Here is a 22,984-nt window from a genome sequence, read left to right on the forward strand (position 1 = left end):
ACCAAGTAAGGGGATTACGGTTGGAAAAGCATGATGGCAGGATTCACAATTGGAAACATATACAGAGACTGGAATTTGGGGTTCTTGGGGATGCCAGAGCTCTTATCACAGGAATTCATTTTGTACTTTGTCAGCAGTTTTTTCACTGGCAATATAGAAGCATTTTGAGATAGCCTCCTTTTAGATTGGTGGATCTGGAACTCTGGGTATGTCCATGCACCTCTCAGGATTACTTTTTAAGATAGAGAATCCAAGTAGCTGTACAAGTGGATTAAACAAAACACAACGACAGCGTAGCTAGCCAGGCTGGGAGCTGCAATGCAGGGGACGCTTGGAGCCTGGAGCACCTCCTCACCCCCATACCCACACCCATGAGAGCCCCCCGCCCCCCAGTTTGGAATCCAGGGACCAGATTTTTCATGCCTTTCTATTTTATGCCCTCAAAAGTAGTTAAAAACATGTTTGCTAAAAATTGAGAGCTTCTGAAGCCCATTTTCAGCCATATGATACCATTGTAAATTTCCACATTTTATCTTTTGCAGCCCTGACCAGTATAGAGATTCTATTACCTCATATCTCAAAGGAGAACCTGGAAAATTTGAAGCAAATGGAAGCCATGTAGAAGTCACTCCAGAAGCAAAGACAAAATCTTACTTTCCGGAATCCCAAAATGATGTAGGGAAACAGAGTGCTAAGGAAACTCTGAAACCAAAAATACCTGGATCTGGTCGTGTTGAGGAACCAGCATCATCACTAGCAGCATATCAGAAATCTCTAGAAGAAACCAGCAAGTTTCTAATAGAAGAGCCTAAACCCTGTGTGCCTGTCAGTATGAAAAAGATGAGTAGGACTTCTCCCGCAGATGGCAAGCCAAGGCTTAACCTACACGAAGAAGAGGAGTCCAGCGGGTCTGAGCAAAAGGTACGTCATCTAGTTATCCAGTATGCAGTTATTTAAACTGAAAATACTGATGCTTCACTTCTTTTGATTAATCTGGTAGCATGGGCCCAAGGTTCTTTACTATTTCCAAATTATAAATGCATAATCGAAAATTGTAACACTAATGGTGGGGATAAAGAAAGTAAGAGTAAAACATATGCTATTTGGACATACCTTCATTCATTGGGTAGGAAAAAGAAATATGCATGTCTTTAGCCATTTTTAAGAAGGGAAAAGAAGTACAGAGATGTTAAGTAACTAGCTTATAAGGTCCAGTATTAATTTTGTCTGGGATTCAGGTTTCCTAACTCCCAACCCAGTCTTCTTGCTTATGGAAGGAGGAGGATTATTCTGACCCTTCCTGTTTTTTGTAATCCTGACCCTGTATTTTGTACAAATACAAAATTTGTATAATTTAAAAAGTTTATAGCATGTGACTCATATGAGAGTTCTACTCTATAAGGTCTGTTGTCTGAAAGTGTGCTTTAAAAATTGAAAGGGGCCCACCCGGTGGCGCAAGCGGTTAAGTGCGCGTGCTCCCCTGCGGCAGCCTGGGGTTCGCGGATTCGGATCCCGGGCACGCACCAACGCACCACTTGTCAGGCCATGCTGCGGCAGGCATCCCATGTAAAGTGGAGGAAGATGGGCATGGATGTTAGCCCAGGGCCAGTCTTCCTCAGCAAAAAGAAGAGGATTGGCAGATGTTAGCTCAGGGCTGATCTTCCTCACACACAAAAAAAAAATTGAAGAAACACAATTCCCAAGCCTAAAATGAGGTGGGTATATAGCACTGTTGTTTAACAGCGTTGAGAAATTTAAATTTTAATAATTTTTATATCTAAGTTGATAATTATCTTGATGTTTGTTTTTAATAATTTTAAAGCCTTACAGTCATAGAATTATTTGTTTGCTCTTTGTACTTACATGTTTTTTTTTGGTACCATCTAATAGATTTTTTTTTTATTCTCTGAGGTTTACCATTTTGAGATATGAAAAAAATTTTTTTAACTGAAATTATGACTTATAGATTGATATGAGAAAATAAAAATCAGCTCTGTTTCCTACATTTTGACTGCTTTTTGCTCTCTCAATTTGTGTGTCTTCTCATGAACTATGCAATAGACGTGGATTACAGTAAGCACTTCTGTGTATATACATGGGCCTATGCAATAGACGTGGATTACAGTAAGCACTTCTGTGTATATACATGGGCATACATATTAGCCATTGGGGAACCAGGGAGAAGGCATAAAGAGGGTTTGAAAATGAAAGTCTTAACCCTGAATGGAAACCCAGCTGAGTTCATCAGTAATGGAAAATAATTACTATTAGAAAATGTTTTCAAGATTTCTTATAAATGAGTTTGTGCCTTTTGTATTGGTCACTGGTCCTACTCCAATGCATAAAGGCTTCATGAGCATGAAAATTCACAATGGAGCTAAAGCTTCCGGGAGATATGAACCTGACCTCACAAGAAATCCAAAGATCTTCAGGATGTGTCTTTTGTGGCTAGACCATAGTACGATAGCAACCAACTAGGTCATCTGATGTATGATCTCAGAAAACAGCCCCCTTTTTGTCCCCTAAAAATCAGGTCAAAAGTCCGGGTGCGGCTCTTACACGGATGGCTGCCTGCTGTTACAAGGTAAAGTCTGCTATTTGCCACCTCTTTCCGTGCAGCGACCCATGGCAAGGAGTACTGAGAAAATTCCATTTGGTCTCCTAGTTACTCTCTTTGCCATTTCCTAGAGAATTCTGTAAAAGGAATCCTGATGAAGATTCTACCACCATCTTCTCTCTACCCTTCACCTTAAGATTAGCAGAGACCCCAGGGAGAAAATGGAAACTGAAACACTGGCCAAATGGCTACTTTTTCTTTATGTAAGGGGCTGGTCTCAGATGATTTTTGATAGGATTATGGTATAACTGACATCTTGGTTTGTTGTTAGTGTTTGCATTAACATACGTTCTTCTGCTTTTAAATTTACCCAAGTGAAAACTTTTCCCCAGTTTAAGATTCTGTGTATGGATGATTCAGATGAATTTTCCCTTCTGCCTCATCTAATCTATTAATCCCTGAATGCTGATTAGTACTTCTTTTCTTTCACAATATGAACTACTCTTACCTTTTCTGCCTTTTTGAGCCATTGCAGGGCCTCCTTTCACAATACTTAGATCATTCTAAGCATCTCGATTTACAGTCCTTTTCTAAAAAATTTTAAAAGCAATAGTGAATTTAGCAGCCAATATCTTTGCAAAGAGTGAGAAACTTGAAAACTATTTCCTTTTGACCATATTATTCAGTAGGGTATTTTGTTCAGATGAAATTTCCTACAAAGTTAAGGTTGATGTTACTATAACATTTAAAAATATTTGTGGAGTTTACCTTTGGTGAAAAATGGCCTACTTTCTTGTCTATTTGACTAACATTTCATAAATCATTTTAGCTAACACTTATACATCTCATAACTATTTTACTTGTTTTTTTCCTATTTTTACTAATACTGCCATTGATTTTTCCAATGGATATTAACTACAACTTCTGTCTCCAGGACTATCAAATTTGGGATAATTAGTAAACTTAGAAAATAAAGTACCAGAATTATTTTCAGAATTCTACCATTAAAATTTAGAAATGAAAAATGAAATCATTCAGTAAATACTCTTCACCATGATATTTAAGTAAAAGCCAAAGATATATTTCCCCTAGAATTATGAACTGTTTGCTGCTTGGTAGTTTTTCCTTATTCCTATCCTTATTGCCTAAAAATTAATATTTTGTGCAATTACTTTATTCTTGTCTGTACCATATTCCTGTCTGTGAAATTTTTTTTTCTATTAATTTCTATTAACTTCATAACAGTTCTTTAAAATAAGACCTCAAGCTTTAACTTGTTTCATATTATTCTTGTATTCGTTTGAATAAAATCTTACTGAGTACCAATTATGTGTTAGGTGCAAATTATGCTGATAAAAATCTTCTGATATAAATATATGTGGCAAATTATGCTGACAAATTTTTTACTTTTCATAAAGTTTAAAATAGCTTCTGATAAAATTGTCAAATATGACCAAAATTTCATAAAAATTAGAAATACTATGCCTCTTTCTATAGATCAAGTGAAACGTGGCCTGAACTATAAGGATATACATTCAAGTCAAATCTATATACATTTAAAACTAGTTTGAAAAGAATATTAATGTTTCTTCAAACTAATAATTAGTAGCATGTAGTTTCTGATGCCAAAAATTCTCCACAATTGTTATTTTTTAATATATAACTTAATTACTTGGTCTTTATCTGCATATACATACTGTATATATAATTAATATATACACACATATATACATACACAGAGTAATTTCATTTAGAATCCTGCTCAAAATTTTCTTACACTTAAATTTTTTTTAAAATATTTTCACAAATATACATCATGATTTTCCTTAGGGGGGAAAACCAGCAAGTAAAAGTAATCCTTTCTTGATTTCCCTTCTCAGAATGTATTTTATTTTAAATGTAATGGTAAAATTATGCTAAAAATGCATTTATCAGGACTTGAAAGACAGTGAGAGTGATTCAAACTCAGAGGAAGAACAGAGAGTCACTACCCGAGTTATTCGCCGGCGTTTGATTATAAAGGTATCCTGTAGCTGGATCGTTACAGGGCATTGCTGTATTATTAGCAAGTCCTTTCTTATAGTTTTGAAAATTCAGCATGCTTGATAACTAAACGGCTCTGTATATGTTTCTTTGCATATTTGAAAGCTTATAAAAACAACAACCAAAAGGAAAAAGTCATGTTGCATGGTAGTGAGCATTCTGTCTAGGCCTGTGTTTGACGTGTGGCCGTTGTAATTTTATCTGAGAATTCTTGGCATTTGTATCCAGCTTTCCCTGGAGAAGTGTTATATGTGTGAACAAAGAGTCTGTCTTGGTGAGAGAAATGTTCAGTTGAAACCTCAGAGGCTGTAATGACGTGTGAGATAAGATAAAGAAGAGAATGGAGGAAGAAAAAGGCTCACTTCTCAGTCTCAAATTCCTACTGCCTTAACAGTTTTTAAGTGAAAACCAGTCTTTCATTATCCGTCAATGACTAAGAATTTGGAGTTATAACCTGGCATGGGTATATGTCACATAATGCAAATCAGGCAAAAACTTCTGAAATAGCTTTTTAACTTGACCAACATACAAAAAATCAGGCTGTATTTTTAAGTATAGGAAGCAATTTTTAATGGAAGTGAAAAATATAATTCTACCCTGTTACAGCACAGTTGAACACCACGAATAAGTCTTGATTTCCCCCACAAAGGCCTTTTGAAGCACTAACCTTATGCATGGTAAACTCTAGCAGAATACTTCTCGCAATCTGCTTCTTGTCTTCAGAGAAATCTTTCTTAATGTTAGAATAATTGAGTGCAGAGAACTAGGAAGCCATTTTCAATACACAGGCCTTTGAATGTACTCCAAATAACTTGAGGCTCCTTGGTTGGCAGCTCTGGAGAGAAAGAAAGGAAGGGAAATATCTATTGAAAAGCATTTATCAAACTTATCATCCATTTCCAAAGTATTGGGAGACCCAACAGAGAGCAGAGAAGTATCCAAAACTTCTTAATCCTGCTGCTTGTACTTTTCATGTAGATCAGATGAAAGAAGAGAAGAAAATCTGCCAAATCTGCTCTAGTAAAGTTTTTCTAAGACTCTGGAAACATTAGAGAAGAAAATAAGTCCTTGTCTAAATCTTAAATTAACCCCACATCAACCTTGAGCTCAATAGGGAGCTATCAAAAAAAGCATGAATCGCTTCTTTGAAAATTTCACATGGGCAAGCCAAATAACTTACTGGCATCTAGCATATTTGCAAGTACTCAACCCCCTATCTATAAAATCCTCATACTCAGTTACCTCCCACAAGTTCCCTGGGATTAGGGGGAAGAATACGTAATTTGTTTTTTCTGAAGGTGTTAAAGCCATACTCATATTTTAAAGTGACACATCTAGAAAAAGCATACCACTGTACTGTCTTGTAACTTGCTTTTTATTCTTAACATATGATATACTCATAATCCAAATCCACCTCATTCCTTTATAGTATCTGCCCATTAGAGAAGGTGACTCTTCTATACAGGACAGAAGAAAATAAACATAATTCTGCAAAAAAAAAAAAAAAAAAAGTGGGAGGCAGACCGTAAAGAAGTTTTACTCTGGAGACTACAAAACCAAAACAAAACATCAAAACCCCCAAGTCAATGAGGATTATTTCTTTTGGTCTCCTAAAATTCTAGACATGCATTAGCAAGTTAGCTTTTAAGTACTTTTGTTAGAGTGGGTTACTTATATATTTGATCTTAATATATTAATTATATATATTAACATTTTTATTAAGAGCTTAAGTTTAAAAGACCAAAATATGCTATGATGTTATAGGCTTCATAAAACAGAGGAGTCTGTGTTCTCCCAAATCTCCACTTCTTGAAGTCATTGTAATTTTTGGGACGTTGAGTGGAATCGTCAGAGAATGGGTTTTGTAACTGGGGAGGGCGTTGTATAAATAATAGAATCATTCAAATAAGATTTGAGAAATGTCTTTTATATGTGATGGAGAAACCAAAAGCTAAAGAATCACTATAATTATAATTGGAAGCTATGGGTATAACAAAAAATCTTCATAAATTACATATATAGGCATCTTTGTCTTTCTGGCTAATATTTTTCTGTTCAGATTTTTGGGGCAGTTGAAAAGGATCACACTTCTGTTGCTTTTCTCTTTACTCCCTATCTTGGTATCTTTCTGATGTAAAAGCACTTGAAACTGCAGTAGTATATGGTAAATGTGACATGGGAACCATCTCTGTCAAAAACATGAAATGAGAATGTTAGGCTCTAAAGGGGTCATCGAGACTCAAATCAGTTCTTTTCCTAGACGACAAAACCGAGGCTTGGAGACAAGTCGATTCACCCAAAATCACCTAGCAGGGCAGTAGCCCATCTGGGACCAGAATCTAATCCCCACCCCTCTAGTGAAGTGCCTGCTACCTGCTTTTCCCGCAATACTATATTCTTTCTCTTCCAAAACAAATTAAAAATGAATAACTTTTCCTAGATGAAATTAGGCACCTGGCCATTTAGACCTTTCCAGTGGCATAGAAGAGGGCAGCACTGGGCTCTTTCCTGGAAACTATTTGATGGGGCCGGAATGCTGGGAATTTGACCTGCTTCATGGAGGCTGTGAACCTTGGACTGAACCAGCATGTTTATACTGTTTGCCATAGTAATCCCCCTAGCACTTAGAATCTGAAGAGCTAAAAACTATTTGGGGGTGTTCCATCCCTCCCAGAGCCAGCTTTGGCTGGGAAGTGTCAACGGAAGCAGTAGGTGTGCTCAGGATTCCATTACCACAAGTCTAGGCAAATCCATCTCCTGAGCCATTCAATTTGTATAATAAATGGAGTGAAAGTGTGATTTTTCTCTTTAATTTCATATGTGAATTCATTCATTTTTCTATTTTTATTTTTTTACATTTAATATTTTCAAGTCCCTAAGCGATGAGGCAGGTTAATAAACTCTCCCATTTGTTTGGGGATTTTTATAAGCATATTCATTTATTTCTATATAATTTGTACTATCACAGTGGTTTCAAATGCTTGGAAGCAGTTTAATTGAAGTAAAGTAACAAGTCCTGTAAGTTTGTTTACATTATTGGCTTAGCAAATTCAGTAATTACAAAGGTAAAAATTTTAAACTAACTCACAGCCAAACTATTGTGAAGTTTGGTAAGATTCCAATAACTGTACTTTTATTTCTACTTCTAAACTTTTTTACTGACTTTCCAAATAAGAGTTTATTATATGTTTTCCTCAAATAAAGCAATTCAAAATATATAAAGTTCTATTTACCCATTCCATTTCCCAGAGGTAACCACTGTTTACAAGCTTCAGATTGTTTTTATATACATATATCAATATGTGTATGTATATAAAATGTACATGTATATTATGTACATGTACACACATATCCCCAGCAAGTGGGTGTGCGAGAATACAGAAATGAGTTATACTATACATACTGCTTAGTAACTTGCTAATTTATATACGTGTCATATATATATGATATCCATCCCATTTTTGGAAAGTTCAAATTTTAACGTTTTGTATATCAAAACACATTGGTACATTTCATATTGTTCTTTCATTTTATTCAAAAATTCAAGGAGAGAGGAATAAAAATTATAAAATGCAATGCTTCAGCAGGGGTCCAAAGGGAAGTACAGTTAGTCTTCATTAAGGTGGCCACCAGGCATGATACTTTGATACCATATGTGCTGTAATTTTCCTTTGAAATAGGCAAGGAAAAAAGGGGGGGGGGTATTGCCAAAAATAATGCTGTCAGCAAGACTGGGGGAAAATTTTGTTTACTTAAAAGTAGAAACCATTTTCAAAAACTTTAGAAAATAATTAGAAATTGTCTTCTTTCATTAAAGAGAGGCCCAAAAGACCTCTCCTTGGTATTACTTGGTCTCTAATATATTTGACAGAATTAAAGATGGATGAAGTTTTTAAAAACATATTTCATGACTCCTTACTGTCTTTCCTATCTAATCTGCTCCCCAATTTAGTGAGTTTCTACATAATCAGACAACTGATTTTGACTTTATTAAAAGCACTAATTGGGGCTGGCCAGTGGTGCAAGTGGTTAAGTGCGTGCACTCTGCTGCAGCGGCCCGGAGTTCGCCGGTTTGGATCCTGGGCATGCACCCGACGCAACGCTTGGCAAGCCATGCCGTGGTGGCCTCCCATATAAAGTGGAGGAAGATGGGCACGGATGTTAGCCCAGGGCCAGTCTTCTTCAGCAAAAAAAGAGGATTGACAGATGTTAGCACAGGGCTGATCTTCCTCACCAAAAAAAAAAAAAAAAAACACACTAATTGACTACATTTAATGGCCGTTTAAGATTAAGACATTTTAGGTAAAGATTAAGATCTTTACCTTTAATTATACACAAACACTATGAGTTTTCAATAGGAACAATGAAAATGCCTACATATCAGAGTAGATCTCAACCTATATGGCTTTTTATTTATAAGTAGGGCTTTGCTTTTTTCTAAGGCTATTAATGTAAATCAGTATACTTCTATGTATTCACTAAGCTTATAAATATACCTACTTCACATTCCTTTCAGAGACTGTCCAAACAATTTAAAATTAATTGGCATCTTTCTCCACAAAAGGGTCCATTCGTAACCTATCCAATAGGACTCAATTTTACTGGATTTTCCTGGGATCCTCGAATTGTCTAACACTCAAAGAGCTGGACGTTTCCAAGAGTTAGCTCAAAAATATTTCATTTACTATTCATGTTTAAACTATAGTGAAGCCTTTCATGACCTTTTATTGGCTTTTCTGCTATCTTAATGCCTTTTAAAATAAAATGAAATTGGTTTTTTTCCAAATATATATCAACCATAGGAAATATAAATAACACTCCCATAAAAACTTGTTGCAGATTTTAGTGCATTTTAAGCATGAGACTTCGTCATTTTCCCCATTTCCTTCCCTCTCTTAATTGTGCTAATTGAAACTAATCCTAAGCAAGATTCAAGGTGAACTAAACATAAACAGCAAGAAACATCTTTTTAAATTTTCATCCCACCTCTATACCACAGTGAGGTAAAATGAGTCATAGGTCCCCTCATTGTCATGACCTATTAGCCCACAGTCTATAAGAATAAAAAGTCACTTTGTAAAAAGAGAAAAGAATGAAAACAGAATTCTGTTAGCAAAATAAGATACTGTTTTAGTCTTTACTCTACCATTTTAAACCAGAACTGCCTTTCTACTGGTTGTGACATAAAGCAATCACAGAATTTTCTCACCATTGGCTGGCATGGAAAAAATTATCAGAGCTACTACCTCTTCCAAGATAATAACACTGAAAGAGTTAGAATCCTGGCTTTCCCAGAAATGTAGCTGTCTTCTTTATGATTTGCCATTTTTCCTTAAAAAAAAAAAACACAGATGTACACTGCATTGTAGCATTATCCAGGTCACCTTTTCAACAAGAAGATTGACTTACAGGTCAATAGGTCTGTAGAATAGGTCTGCACTTAAGATGTTTGTCCTTCTTCCCCAAAACTGTAAGTGTAACCTAAAGTTGAACACCAGTGAAGAAGGTAACGTATTGCAAATACAGTCCTATTTTTGCTCTCTGAGTGGCTTTCTTTTTTTGTGTGTGTGCGGGAGATCAGCCCTGAGCTAACATCTGTGCTAATCCTCCTCTTTTTGCTGAGGAAGACCGGCTCTGAGCTAACATCTATTGCCAATCCTCCTCTTTTTTTTCTTCCCCAAAGCCCCAGTAGATAGTTGTATGTCATAGCTGCACATCCTTCTAGTTGCTGTATGTGGGACGCGGCCTCAGCATGGCCGGAGAAGCGGTGCGTCGGCGCGCACCGGGAATCCGAACCCGGGCCGCCAGTAGCAGAGCGCGCGCACCTAACTGCTAAGCCACTGGGCCAGCCCTGAGTGGTTTTCTTTTTATATAATCATAGAGCTAACAGACAGATATTAAGGAGCCATGTAAATCTACCAAGCTGCCTATGAGAAGAAAAATATGGGCCCACTTTGGAGAGTTAAGAATTTATTCCATTTTTTTAAACTCATTAGAGGAAGATCTTTGACAGTTTCTCCTTCTAAATCAGATAACAGTCACTAACTGAAAGATACTATTAAATTCTTTTAGTACTGTTTTTGTTTTTTGGTTTTTTTTTTTTCTTTTGGTCTGTGGCAGTGGAGATTAGATAATCAGTCATCACATAAGACATCTTCACTTGAAGATAGTATTCTGAAACTATGTTCTTCTTCAGACATAGTTATTCTCATTTATTTTAAGACCTATGAAAGGCTCAGTCTTAAAAAGAAAAGGTAAGATTTTCTCAGTACCCTGAACTTTTCTCATAGTGCTTCAAAAAATATATACATTACCCTTAGTAAATGAATTTTTAAATGAAACTAACAAAGGGTGATAAATATCATGCCCCAACTAAGGTACTCTCTTAATTCAAAGTAGACAAAATGTAATCTAAAAATGAGAGATTTGGTAGGACTAATGAAGAAACACTGCACTCAAAGTGAGATGATCTAATTAGATCTCTAATTGTTGGCTAGATTTTTTTTCAACAAATGAAACCTTTTGGCTTGTCTGTCAATGTGTAACTGCATTATATAATTATATATTTTCAAATTCTTCCTTCTTGGAGTTTGTTGCTAACCATCATTCTTGTACATACTTGAGATTTAATGCTTTGAATGTTGTTGACTGCTAAATAACCATCAGTGGAGTTAGCCTTTTCCTCTTGCACTGGAGTAGCAAGTAGAATTTATACCTTCTTTTTCTAAAATTCCACAGTGCATGTGTGTGGTGTATGGAGTGGTGTGGAGATCTGCCCATCTAGTCTGTTGCTAATCTCTATGCCACATCCTTTAGGGAGAGGAAGCAAAAAACATTCCTGGTGAATCTGTCACAGAAGAACAATTTACTGATGAAGAAGGCAACCTCATCACCAGAAAAGTAATCATCATTGGGATTTCATGCTTCTCTTAGAATTTAGATTTTCTACTATTTTTTTCTGTAGTGTCACCTCGTGAAACAGAAAACAGGAAAATCTCTACCTTTCACTATTGCTTCCTACAGATCACTCGGAAAGTAATAAGACGAATTCTTATCCCACAAGAGAGAAAACATGATGACGTGGTAATGAAAAGGGACTGTCAAAGAGAAAGTAGAGGATAAAAGCTTTATGAACTCTCTAGAAAATGCTGCTAACGGGCTGATATCTGCGGTGTGGCAGCTTGAAGCGTTTGCTGCTTTTGACAACATCTGATGTGCATCTGATCAGAATCAAAGAAAAAGACTTTTCTTCCTAACATTCTTTAATAGTCTATATTTGTACTGTCTTCAGAGTTTTCACAGAGATAAATTCATTTATGGAGGTTAGAACGTGCCAGTTTGAGTGCACGAAAGAAAATAAAAACCCTCTACCACCACCAAAGCCCTGGGCAGTGCCCCCACCCCCCACCTAGTGCCTTACCTTCAGCCAAGTCCTGCCTGGGACACAGATGGAGAGCACCAGGTTCCAGCAAATGCTCGGGGTTTTTTTTTTGTTTGTTTTTTTTTAAATAATTTTATTTATTTATTTTTTCCCCCAAAGCCCCAGTAGATAGCTGTACGTCATAGTTGCACACCCTTCTAGTTGCTGTATGTGGGACACGGCCTCAGCATGGCCAGAGAAGCGGTGCGTCGGTGCACGCCCAGGATCCGAACCTGGGCCGCCAGCAGCGGAGCGCGCGCACTTAACCGCTAAGCCATGGCACCGGCCCAATGCTCGGGGTTTAAACGTTAGAATGGCACAAAGCTCAGTTCAAGATCCATACCTCAAATCTATACATTTTCCCTTTCCAGTGTATTCCACAGGGAAACCTGAACTCCCCCATCTTACCCTGAGAAGGGGTCTCCTCTTTGGGTTTATAACAGCTTGTTTCCAATGTGCCAGTTAAAGAACCAAACTCATCACTGAGCAGCATAACTCAGCAAATGGATCTCCATCTCCCAGAGAGAACATCTCTGGTTATTTTTTATTTCTTCCCTTTTCTCAGATCTTTACCCTTTTCAATTTAAAAATAGAAACTTCCATAGCTTGTGTTTACTTAAGAAAAAAATAAACCGAAAATTTCTCAGAAGGACTAAATCAGAAAATTGGAAGGGATACTGTGTTTTCCATTATAAATAGAGTAAAAGCTGAGTGTTTGTGCAACAATTTTGCTCTCAGAGAAGTGTGTCCCTGATGCTCAGTGAAGACAGGTCTTGTTTTATGGAAAATTGATGCCTGCTTGGTCTGGAGTAAGAGGAGGGGGTTGGTAATTCTACAAATTAAAAAAAAAAAAAAAATAAGTCCCTCAGATCAACAGCATTTCCACAGTGTTTAGTTCGTGTTTAGCGCTTTACTGAGAAATTTCAGTCTCATTACAACAGATCACTTAAAATTCTGCTGGCTTAAAAAGGCATAATTTATAATTGACTAATACTTTTTATAATTGGGGTTTGAGTGCCTTGAGAGCTTTAATGAGGATTTCTTCTAGCTTACTGCAGGAAATGGATAGGCTGCTCATTTTTTTTGTTTATCACTAACCTACTGAATTATTGGGAAGTACAGTTGTGTTGTTGTATTCATTCCAACGGTGCTCTCTAGCTTGCCTTGGTGACACTAAACTGTATAGTTACGCCAAATAGATTGTGTGTTTTTGGATGTGAAGTGACAAAGTGCTTTAAACTGTGTTTCACTTATCCTAATCCAGCCTCAAGGGACCAGAATAGGAACTGCTTTATAACTAAAACTCTTTAGCCATGAAATCTTAATGTGTACATTCCTTTTAAAGCAGGGAGAAGGTTATAAGGTGAAGACGAAGAAAGAAATCCGGCAGGTGGAAAAGAAGAACCACTCATGACAGTAAACGGTCAGTCAAGGTGATAAGTATGCTCTTATCAACAACAGTAGGACTTAACTTGCTGTGAAACTTATAATTTCACCTAATAAGTGATTCAGATATTCCCCCTTCCTCGCTTTTTCACTGAATTCCAGCTTTGAATATCCAATATGAAGTTCTCGGAGTATTTTTATGTTTATGTATGCATACATACACACACTAAAACTTGACTCCAGTTCACAGTCCATAAGCTTTCTCTTCACAAATTAGTTAGAATTTAAATGTAAATGATGTTTGCAGAAGCAAATGTAAATAGTGACTTTTGAGTCTCTAAGAGCGAAGGCTTGGTATGAAATGCAGTAGCATTACATAATCTAACAGGAAGACTAGTTGGCAACAAATAATTCTTATAAATGTACTCTGAGATTTCTATGGATCCAACCTTTTGCCATTTTAGCAGAACAGAATCTGAGAATATAATTTCAGATGAAATATAGCGGTTGCCACGTTTAAATTAAATGACTGAAATCTCTATATACTACTACATTTTATATAAACCAAAGCAAATTAAATAGGAAGTTAATGGTTAACTTTGCAGTTAATGGTACTCCTATTTGTTTATTAAGTTAAATATTGAGTGAGCTTTGTTTAAATTTGTCTGAACTTTTCTTCATAGATAATGATATTTTCCTTTAACATTGTTTTCTAAATTTTACTTTTTCCTATTTCTTTCTACATAGCTATAATTAGAAAGTCCATTTGGGGTGAAAAAGCAGATAGAGCTTTGAAAAGTTCTCCCTAAGTCTATACCGTGAAGCAGGATGATTTCTTTAGGGCTGTTCATCAACAGTTCTCTTAGCCCTGTCGGTCAAAGTAACAAAGAGTAAACAGGTTCCAGTTTTCACTTTCATACATCTGTTGTTCCCCAATTACCAAAATTCCGGTATTTGGAGTACTGAGGTAAGAAACTGAAAAATCATCTAGTCTCATTACCTCATTGTATGTGAGGTAATTAATGCCCAGTAAATTCTTAATCCATCTCCCCTAGCCACCCCCCACAAAAAAAAACCTTATCATTTGTTTTATTCACTCAAAGATTTATTTCACTTCTCTATGAGGCTTTCTACATAAGCACTGAGAAATCATTGGTAAACAGCACAAGCATGGTACTTGCCATCTCTGAGCTTACGTTTAAGAGATTGAATGGTAACCAGTCATAACTAACTAATTGCATCAGCATTTAAGAGCATTGAGAAAACTACTAAGAACTGCAGAGCACTCTGGAAATGATAATATTTGCTATACATACTCTTCCAAGTGTGTCACATGTGCTCTTCATTTCATTCTCACAGCCAACCCTCTTGGATAGGCGCCCTTATCATCCCCACTTAACAGGCCCAAAGTTGCCCAAGGTGACCTAAATAAAAAGTGGCAGAAGTAGGATACAAACCCAAACAGACAGCCCCTAGAGCCCACACACTCAACCGTTAACTGGAGACTTGACCTGGGTCTGAGGTGACAGGGAAGGTTTCATTGAGAAAGTGATGTTTGAGCTGAGTTTTAAAGGCTGAATAGGACCCAACTGGGGGAGGGGTGGGAAATTTGAAGGTGTTGGGGGTAGCCTTCTAGGCACAGGCAGTAGCATTCTGCAAAGGCGAGAAGTGGGAAAAAACAGGAAAGGAGGAACTGTGAGAGCAGGTCACTGTAGCTGGCAGAAGAGTTTTGCCATTGTGTCTGGAGAGATAGGAAAGGTCAGAATATTCATGCCTCATGAGCCTCCCTCTAAGGATTCTGGTCTTTACACTAAAAGCAGTGGGAAACCATTGAAGGTTTTTAGGCAAGGAAAGGATATGATTCCATTTATGTTCTGCATCACTCACTCTAGCTGCAGGGCAGAGAATGAACTGGAGGTGGCAATAATGGATGAGCAAAAAACCTGTTAAACTATTGCAGATGCTGGCTTGGGCGGTGAGGATGGTAAGAGGTAAGCTGAATCAAGAGAGATCAACATGACTTGCTTTTTATTAGATGACAAGGGTGGAGATGAGAAAATTAGGGATGACATCAGTGTAGCTATATCTAGAATGTACCCACGTGTTATGCGTGTCTTACAGCTGAAGCTGGTGAAAGATATGTATATAGCAGATTAATAAAACATTAAGCCTGAGTTTGCTGTCTTGAATTAGTCTCTTGAAGCAATTCTAAGTGATAAATGAAACTAGAAGAGAGTTCAGTCAGCTTTAGTATGCTCCTAAAAGTTAACAACTTGTTCAGTCATAGACTCAGACTCCGAGTGAGAAAGAACCAAGGTCACTCACATCAGCTGAGTTATTTTTCTAGAGTAACATATACCTAATATCTATGAATAAATGACATCAAAAAATATGTGACAGCGCTATGCTTCCAGGAGCCTTTACTGTGAATTAATACAGAAATGATTTGGTCACTAAATGTACAAGAGGCTTTAAAACTATAAATAATCCACCCTGTAAAGAAGTTCTCAGGGCCTTGGCTCACTTGCTGCACCACTCAAAGGAGAGAGAAATGCGGGTAGGTAATTCATATCAACGTGAAAATAACTTCAGCATAAAGCAAACTTAATGTGTCAGAAGGAAAGAACAGTGATTTGACTGCAAGCCTCATTTTACTCTCCAGGGTGGTATTTACCTTCCATAAGTGAACTTTGGAAATGAGTGCAAGAATACTGCCTGGAATTCCAGGACATTGAATGTGTGCTCTGGAAAAGTCAATTTGCAAATATATTGAGAGTTTTTATAGCCCTGCTGGCTGCCTTTTTTTTTTAATAACAGAACAATTAAGCAAGTGGAATGCTGCCAAAATGCACTGAGTCTCAGATGGTAACATCAAAATTTTTATTCCCCACTTCAGAGGCAGTTGAATTTTGCGCTGTCTGAACCCTGCACCTGCTTTTCTTTATTACTGAGTCACAGCCATCCTATTTTTAATGTAAAGGAAAAGTCAATCTCTTAAAATAACTGTAAATATTTGCACATAGTATATAGTGATTTATAGTATATAAAGTGCTGTTACATTTTTGTCTTGTTTATTCCTTCAGATAAGCCTCCAGCAGGTCAGGCCAGTTTTCTTTGCCATCTCTTACAGATGAGGATACTAAGGCTCAGGGAGGTCACATGCTGTTTCTACTGTCACACAGCTGTGATTGGTAGACCCAGGACTTGAACGCAAGACTATTGATACTCTCCCTAGTGCCCTTTCTGTTACACTAGGCTGTCTTTCTAAAATTATTTATGAATAATAAGAATAGTCATAGTTTGTCAAATCATTACTATATGCCAGGTAAAGGTATGAGCATTACATACATTACCTCATATAATCCCCAAAACAATGCTCTAAAGTAAGTAGTACTATCCCTTTCTTATAAATGAGGAGACTGAAGTTTAGGAAAGTTAAATGACTTACCCAAGGTCCTACAGCTAATGAACAAAAGAATGAAATTTGAACTTATCCAGAACCTAGCTCTTAACTATTACTCATATTAATAGTTCATTAGTATTTGATGATTATTGGAGAACTAAAAGCAAATTTTGAATCAAATACATGTACAAAGACAATCTGTAGTAAATTTGTTGATATAATACACAGTAAAAATACTCATAGTTTTTTTAGTTTTTTAAAAATAAAGCAAAACATCATTTTTAAGGTGGTCATAATGTCCAAATGTTGACTTCAAAAATACCACTAGAGAGCTGATTAGTGAGGTTGTGGTAAGGAATGGCCCCAACTATGGAACACCTGTATTTCAAACCTCTTTTGGGGAAATGCTCAGGATCTCACAGCCATAGGGAAGCCAAGTATGGCAACAGTACCTATGCTTGCCAGGGGCAACATTTTTATCTGAGGCCAAAAAGTTGGCTCATTTCATTCATTCTTTCAAAAAACATTTGACCTTCCACTTGGCTTGGAGTGAAAAGGCTAGATATACAATGGTGAATAAAACCTCCATGGTCCCTTCCCTTCTGGATCTCTCAGCCTGCAGCGGGGAAAGAGATAGGACAAATGTTATTTAAGGGCTAACAATACAAAGTCTAAGATCCAGTGACAGAATAATGTGGGAACATATTTAGACTTGGAGGCTGGGGAAAGTCTCTATGAAGTCATGACATTTAGGTGGCACCAACCATAAAAAGAATGGAGAAGAGAAGGACTCCAAGCAAAGGGTACAGCATATGGAAGGGCCTTGAGGTGGGAAAAGACCTAACATATTAGAGGAAATGAAAGAAGATTGGCACACCAGACCACAGTGAGCTGGTCATGGTGAGGCAGGCACACGATGAAGTGAGAGATGCATCATCATAGGCCAGAGTACAGGAGTGAGATTTCATTCTAAAAGAATTTGAAGCCTTTGAAGGATTTGAAGCAAGATCCTGACCTGATTTTTTGTTTTGTTTTGTTTTTAAGCACAGTGGCTATGTGGAGAGTGGATTGGAGGGAAACAAGAATAAACTGAAGGTGATCAGGAGGTTATTGCTGTAGTCCAACTAAGCCAAAATGGTGGCTTGGTGGCTGGGCTAGGACCTGGGCAGTAGTTTTAGGAAAATCAACAGTATTTGATGAGTTAGCTTGTAGGTAGGATGGAGAAGAAGGGCTGAGTCAAGAATGACTCCCAGGTTTCTGGCTTAAGCAGTTGGATGGTAGAGAAAGGAACAGAAGTGGAATGGGTTTTATGAAGAATATCAGGCATTCAGGCTTGGACTTGTTGAGTTTAAGGTGCTTATGAGACATCTAAGTATTTTGTTAGATACATGAGTCTGAAGATCTGAGGAAAGGCTGGGGCTGGACATATAAAAATGTGCGAGTTATCACTAAATAGATGAGTACTGAATACCAGAGAAAGGGAACAACAGAGAATAGATGTTATTACCTAGAGAGAAAGTCAAATTGAGCAAAGAAGGGGCTCAGGATTGAGCCCCAAGGAACGAAGTTTTGAAGAAACATAGAGCTTAAAAGGTTGCCTCTGACCTCTGCCTTTCTAGGGGTCTCCAAGCTGTTCTACATCCTCTAATCTAAAATTGCCTGTGTGGTCAACCTCAGCCCTCTAACATATTTGTTTGGTTTTACCTCAAAATATTTTAATCCATGCAGTTTAACATCAGTGGATCAGAGAAACCTCCCTATAATAGAATGTAGATGAGCTTATAAGCTTTTGTAAATAAGTGACCGTGCCCATTTAGACCCCTTTACTTCTTAGCTACTATGTGCAAAGGTTTGTGACACACAATGTAGGTGGTGGGGGGAGTACAATGTTTAAGACATTATCCTAAGGGTCTGCCACTCATTTGAGGAAACTCCTACCCACCATAACTTTACAGTCCAGTCCAAGAGGCAAACATGATCATAAGTAACACAAATCAAAATATGTACCTATAATAAAAGATATAAACAAAATGCTAGGAGAATTCACTGGAAGATGTAATAAACTCCAACAGAGTAGATCTTACAAAGCTTCTTGGAAGTGCATATTGGAACTGGCCTTTGAAGAAACAGTGGGATTTGAGACAGGGCAGTATGGAGGGTCATATGTGGTATGCTCAGGATTTGGCCTTTATCCTGGAAACAGTGGGGTACCACTGGAAGTTTTGTGGCAGGAGAATAACATGATCAGATGTGATTTAGGTAACCCTAGTAATAGTAGAGGGAGCTAGTGGAGCAGAGTTTGAACATGAGGACCTCGGTTATGAGACACAGATGAGGGCCTGAACTGGGGCAGAGAGAATGGAAAGGAGAGGGCAGATCTAAGGAACATTTTAGAAGTATAACAACCAGATTAACTCTATATAGGGAGCAAGGGAAGAGTGCGAGTTAAAGACAACATCAGGGTTGCTAGCTTGTATGTAATCATTAACAAAAACATAGAGCCTAAGACCACAAAAACAAAATTAGGGATTGAGTAGCCTGGGTGGTGAAGTAGGTTTTGTAGATGGTAATTGGCAATGCCCTCAATATCTGTCGATGATTAGGAAGAGAAGTCTGGGCTAGAGATCTTAGTGTGCTCATCTTTGGTATATGGGTGAGAAGTGAAGTGGCCTGAGGGAAGGGAATAGCCAGGAAGTTTACTAGCTGTGTGAGCTTAAGCAAGTTCTTTGCCTTAATTTCCTTGCCTCTATTGCGATAAGAGTATCGTATCTCATATAGCTGTTGTTAGAATTAAATGAGTTTATACGTGTAAACTGCTTAGGGCCAGCCCCGTGGCTTAGCGATTAAGTGCGTGCGCTCCGCTACTGGCGGCCCAGGTTCGGATCCCGGGCGCGCACCATCGCACCACTTCTCCGGCCACGCTGAGGCCACGTCCCACATACAGCAACTAGAAGGATGTGCAACTATGACACACAACTATCTACTCGGGCTTTGCGGGGGGCGGGGGGAAGGAGAAGGATTGGCAATAGATGTTAGCTCAGAGCCGGTCTTCCTCAGCAAAAAAAGAGGAGGATTGGCTATCTTCCTCAAAAAAAAAAAGAAAAAAAAACTGCTTAAAATACTGGCAAGCCAATAGGAAGCACTCAGTTCAGCTACTACTACTAATATTAAGAGAGGCAAGAAGAGAGCCACGAATAGCACTTTGAAGATCCTGGATGAGAGAGGCCGGTGGAGCAAGCAGCAGCAGCCAGGGATGCTAGAATACAACAGTGGAGGAAGTTAGAACAGCAGTGTCGCCAAACCCTCTGCAGGTGATGTTGGTTTACACTTTAGAACACTTGCAATTATTTCCTATCACTTGCTTCTCATAGTAGCCTTGGGAAATTAGTCAAAGGGGTATTCTCATTCCTCTTCATTAAGGAGTGAACAGAGATAGATAGCAATACCCCTGAGGCCGTGGTTAGTGACAGGTCTGGATTTAACCTAGATCTCCTGACTCTGCTTCCAGGAATTCAGAGCTAGGGCCTGAATTGCTTCACTCCAAATTCAGGACCCTGGCCTCCAGAATATTTTCCAGAATTCATTTGGAGTACATATGTTTTTATGTAGTATTTTTCTTATTTTTTTATTTTTCTTACCCTTTAAAAAAATCCCTCATTAACCAAAAGCCTTGGCTTCAAGGTACAGAACAAGGGTTCTAGAGTCAGGTAGCCTGACTTTGAATTCTGGCTCTACAATGTAGTAAGTACCCCAGGGTTGTTTTATAGTTCTGGGGCTCTATTTCCTTATCTGTAAAATGGAAGAAATAATAGTACCTCATTTTTATTAGGATTAAATGAGCTAATCCACTTTAGAACAGTGCCTGGCACATAAGAAACATTTAATAATAATAATAGCTATACAATTTTATTATTTTAGTGTGTTATAATTTTCTTTCACTGCCAAGATATAAATCAGTATTTTCTTTTTTGTTTAAACTGGCCCCGTGACCTCAGGTATTTTTTTAATCACAAGTCACGAGAAATGAACAAACTCAACAAAGCCCCACTCATTGGTATTAGTTAAGAGCAAATCTACATGAACTGGGAATTATTTTCAGATTGCACTGTAGTTTATTATGATTACATAAAGTAATTAGAATTCATGCTTAGGAAAAAATGTTCTTAGCCCCATGACTTCTGTAACCGAGAGAGAAAAAGGCAAGGGAAGGGAAGAGAGAGGTAGGTAGGAAGAGAAAAGAAGAACTAGAGTAATGAATTCTCTTGTTCTCAGTGGGCTGTAGAGAAGGCATATCAGAAAAGGCTCTCCTCAAGCCAGAACAGAGCTAAGTCTTTAAAAGATGAGTAAGAGTTGACCTGCAAAGATGGATCTCATTAGGAGAGCAGAACCCAGACTTTCACGGAGATGGTATTTGAAACAAATTTGAAGGGTAGAGAGGAGTTCGATATACATGAAGATTAGGGAAAGAAGTATAGGTAGATACAAAGTCATTAGCAAAGAAAAGGAAGTTGGAAACCAGTGTGTTGATGACTGGCATGTAGTCCACATCCTCTGGATCCTTCACATGTGGTCTGTGGATCAGCAGTATCAGTATCACCTGGAAGTCTTATTAGACATGCAGAATCTCTGGGCTTACCCTGATCTACTGAATCAGAATCCACATGTGAAGATCCCTAGGTGATATATGTGGCACATTAAACTTTGAGAAGCACTGCTGCAGAACATATCACTGGGTCTTAAACTTGGTTGAACATTGGAATCATCTTGGGAGTTTTTTTTTTTTTTTTTTTTTTTTTTAAAGATTTTATTTATTCAGTTTTTTCCCCCCAAAGCCCCAGTAGACAGTTGTATGTCATAGGTTCACATCCTTCTAGTTGCTGTACGCGGGACTCGGCCTCACGCTGGACGGAGAAGTGGTGCCTCGGGGCGCTCCCGGGATCCGAACCCGGGCCGCCAGCATCAGAGCGCGCACACTTAACCGCCAAGCCACGGAGCCGGCCCATCTTGGGAGTTTTTAAAAAGTTTTTTGATGCTGGGCTCCACCCCCAAGAAATTCTAAATGAACTGGTATGGGATGTGGCCTGGATATTGGGATTTTTTAAGTCTCCCCAAATAATTCTTTTTTTTTTTTTTAAAGATTTTGTTTATTTATTTTTTACCCCCAAAGCCCCAGTAGATGGTTGTATGTCATAGCTGCACATCCTTCTAGTTGCTGTATGTGGGACGCGGCCTCAGCATGGCCAGAGAAGCAGTGCGTCGGTGCGCGCCCGGGATCCGAACCCGGGCTGCCAGTAGCGGAGCGCACGCACTTAACCGCTAAGCCACGGGGCCGGCCCTCCCCAAATAATTCTAATGTACACCCAAGTTTGAGAACCACTGGAGATTATAAAACAAAGCTTTTCGGTAGAGAGTAGTGGGCATTAAGCCTGAAAAGGTTCATTGGGCTGAACTGCAGAGAGCTTCAGATACAAAGCTAAAGATGTGTGATTTTTTTTCTTGTTGTTTAGCTAGGCACTGGGGGCTAAAAGCTACTGGTATGTGGACCTATAAAGGAAAGGTTGGTTCTAACCCAAGCATACTCCTGACTTGAAAATGTGATGTGGAAAGTACAACATTCATCTATGAAATATAAACTGCTGTTGAAAAATCCATTGAATAGCTGTTTTTCTATATTTTAAAATGTTTCTTAAAATTAAAAAAGAAAATTATAGTGAAATGACTAAAAGGAATGATAAGTTTTCTGAGTTTGGTTTCTACTACCTTTGCGTTTGAAAGGCATGCAAAACCCAAAGACAGATTCCTAAATGCAGATGCTTCTATCTCAGATCCACTATCTAAACCCAGAAAGGGAAGATGACTCAAATTCTATTTCTGAAATGTCATCGTGATGGCTCCTACCCTTACACCTTTCCATCAGATGGTGCTCTCATCGCACTTTATACAGAGTGTCAATATTTTATAACAGGCATACAGTCACTCAGCCAAGGCTTTCATGCTTTTTGTAGAACACTGTACTTGGTATAAAGTCTTTTGTCCAATGACTGACCTTCCTGCAATCCGTGTGGTTGGAGCCCACACACTCTGATTGCATGTCAGAGAACAAGAGAGATTTATAAGGGGATCTAACTCCCAACTTTTCTTTAAACTATCACCCGAAATCATACCTGAATATAAA

At 38.0% G+C, this 22,984-nt stretch overlaps 1 protein-coding gene and 1 long non-coding RNA gene across 10 annotated transcripts in view; one reads left to right on the forward strand and one right to left on the reverse strand.

Moving 5' to 3' along the window:
* Positions 1–22,984, forward strand: part of ANK3 (ankyrin 3) — a 511,319-nt gene that overhangs the window by 485,905 nt on the left and 2,430 nt on the right. For 4 of the 9 annotated variants that reach the window (XM_087432165.1, XM_087432166.1, XM_087432167.1 and 1 more), the window contains 3 exons: positions 543–921; positions 2,534–2,584; positions 13,366–13,443. In XM_087432165.1, the coding sequence (XP_087288291.1) occupies positions 543–921; positions 2,534–2,584; positions 13,366–13,434 (499 nt within the window). In that variant the 3' untranslated portion in view covers positions 13,435–13,443. Of the gene's footprint in view, positions 1–542; positions 922–2,533; positions 2,585–4,492; positions 4,580–11,416; positions 11,501–11,623; positions 11,684–13,365; positions 13,444–22,984 lie in introns of all 9 variants that reach the window. The other 5 variants (XM_087432168.1, XM_087432171.1, XM_087432172.1 and 2 more) reach the window with 2 other exon arrangements.
* Positions 3,022–22,984, reverse strand: part of LOC147916845 (uncharacterized) — an 81,070-nt gene continuing 61,107 nt past the window's right edge. Inside the window, exons 2-3 of the long non-coding RNA XR_015552487.1 lie at positions 5,268–5,435; positions 3,022–3,147 (exon numbers count right to left, since the gene is read on the reverse strand). This is a non-coding gene — a long non-coding RNA (uncharacterized LOC147916845). The remainder of the gene's footprint in view (positions 3,148–5,267; positions 5,436–22,984) is intronic.

Source organism: Ceratotherium simum, chromosome 6 (assembly GCF_057802395.1).
Source record: "Ceratotherium simum simum isolate JZ-2026a chromosome 6, ASM5780239v1, whole genome shotgun sequence".
In the NCBI taxonomy this organism is placed as follows: Eukaryota; Metazoa; Chordata; class Mammalia; order Perissodactyla; family Rhinocerotidae; genus Ceratotherium; species Ceratotherium simum.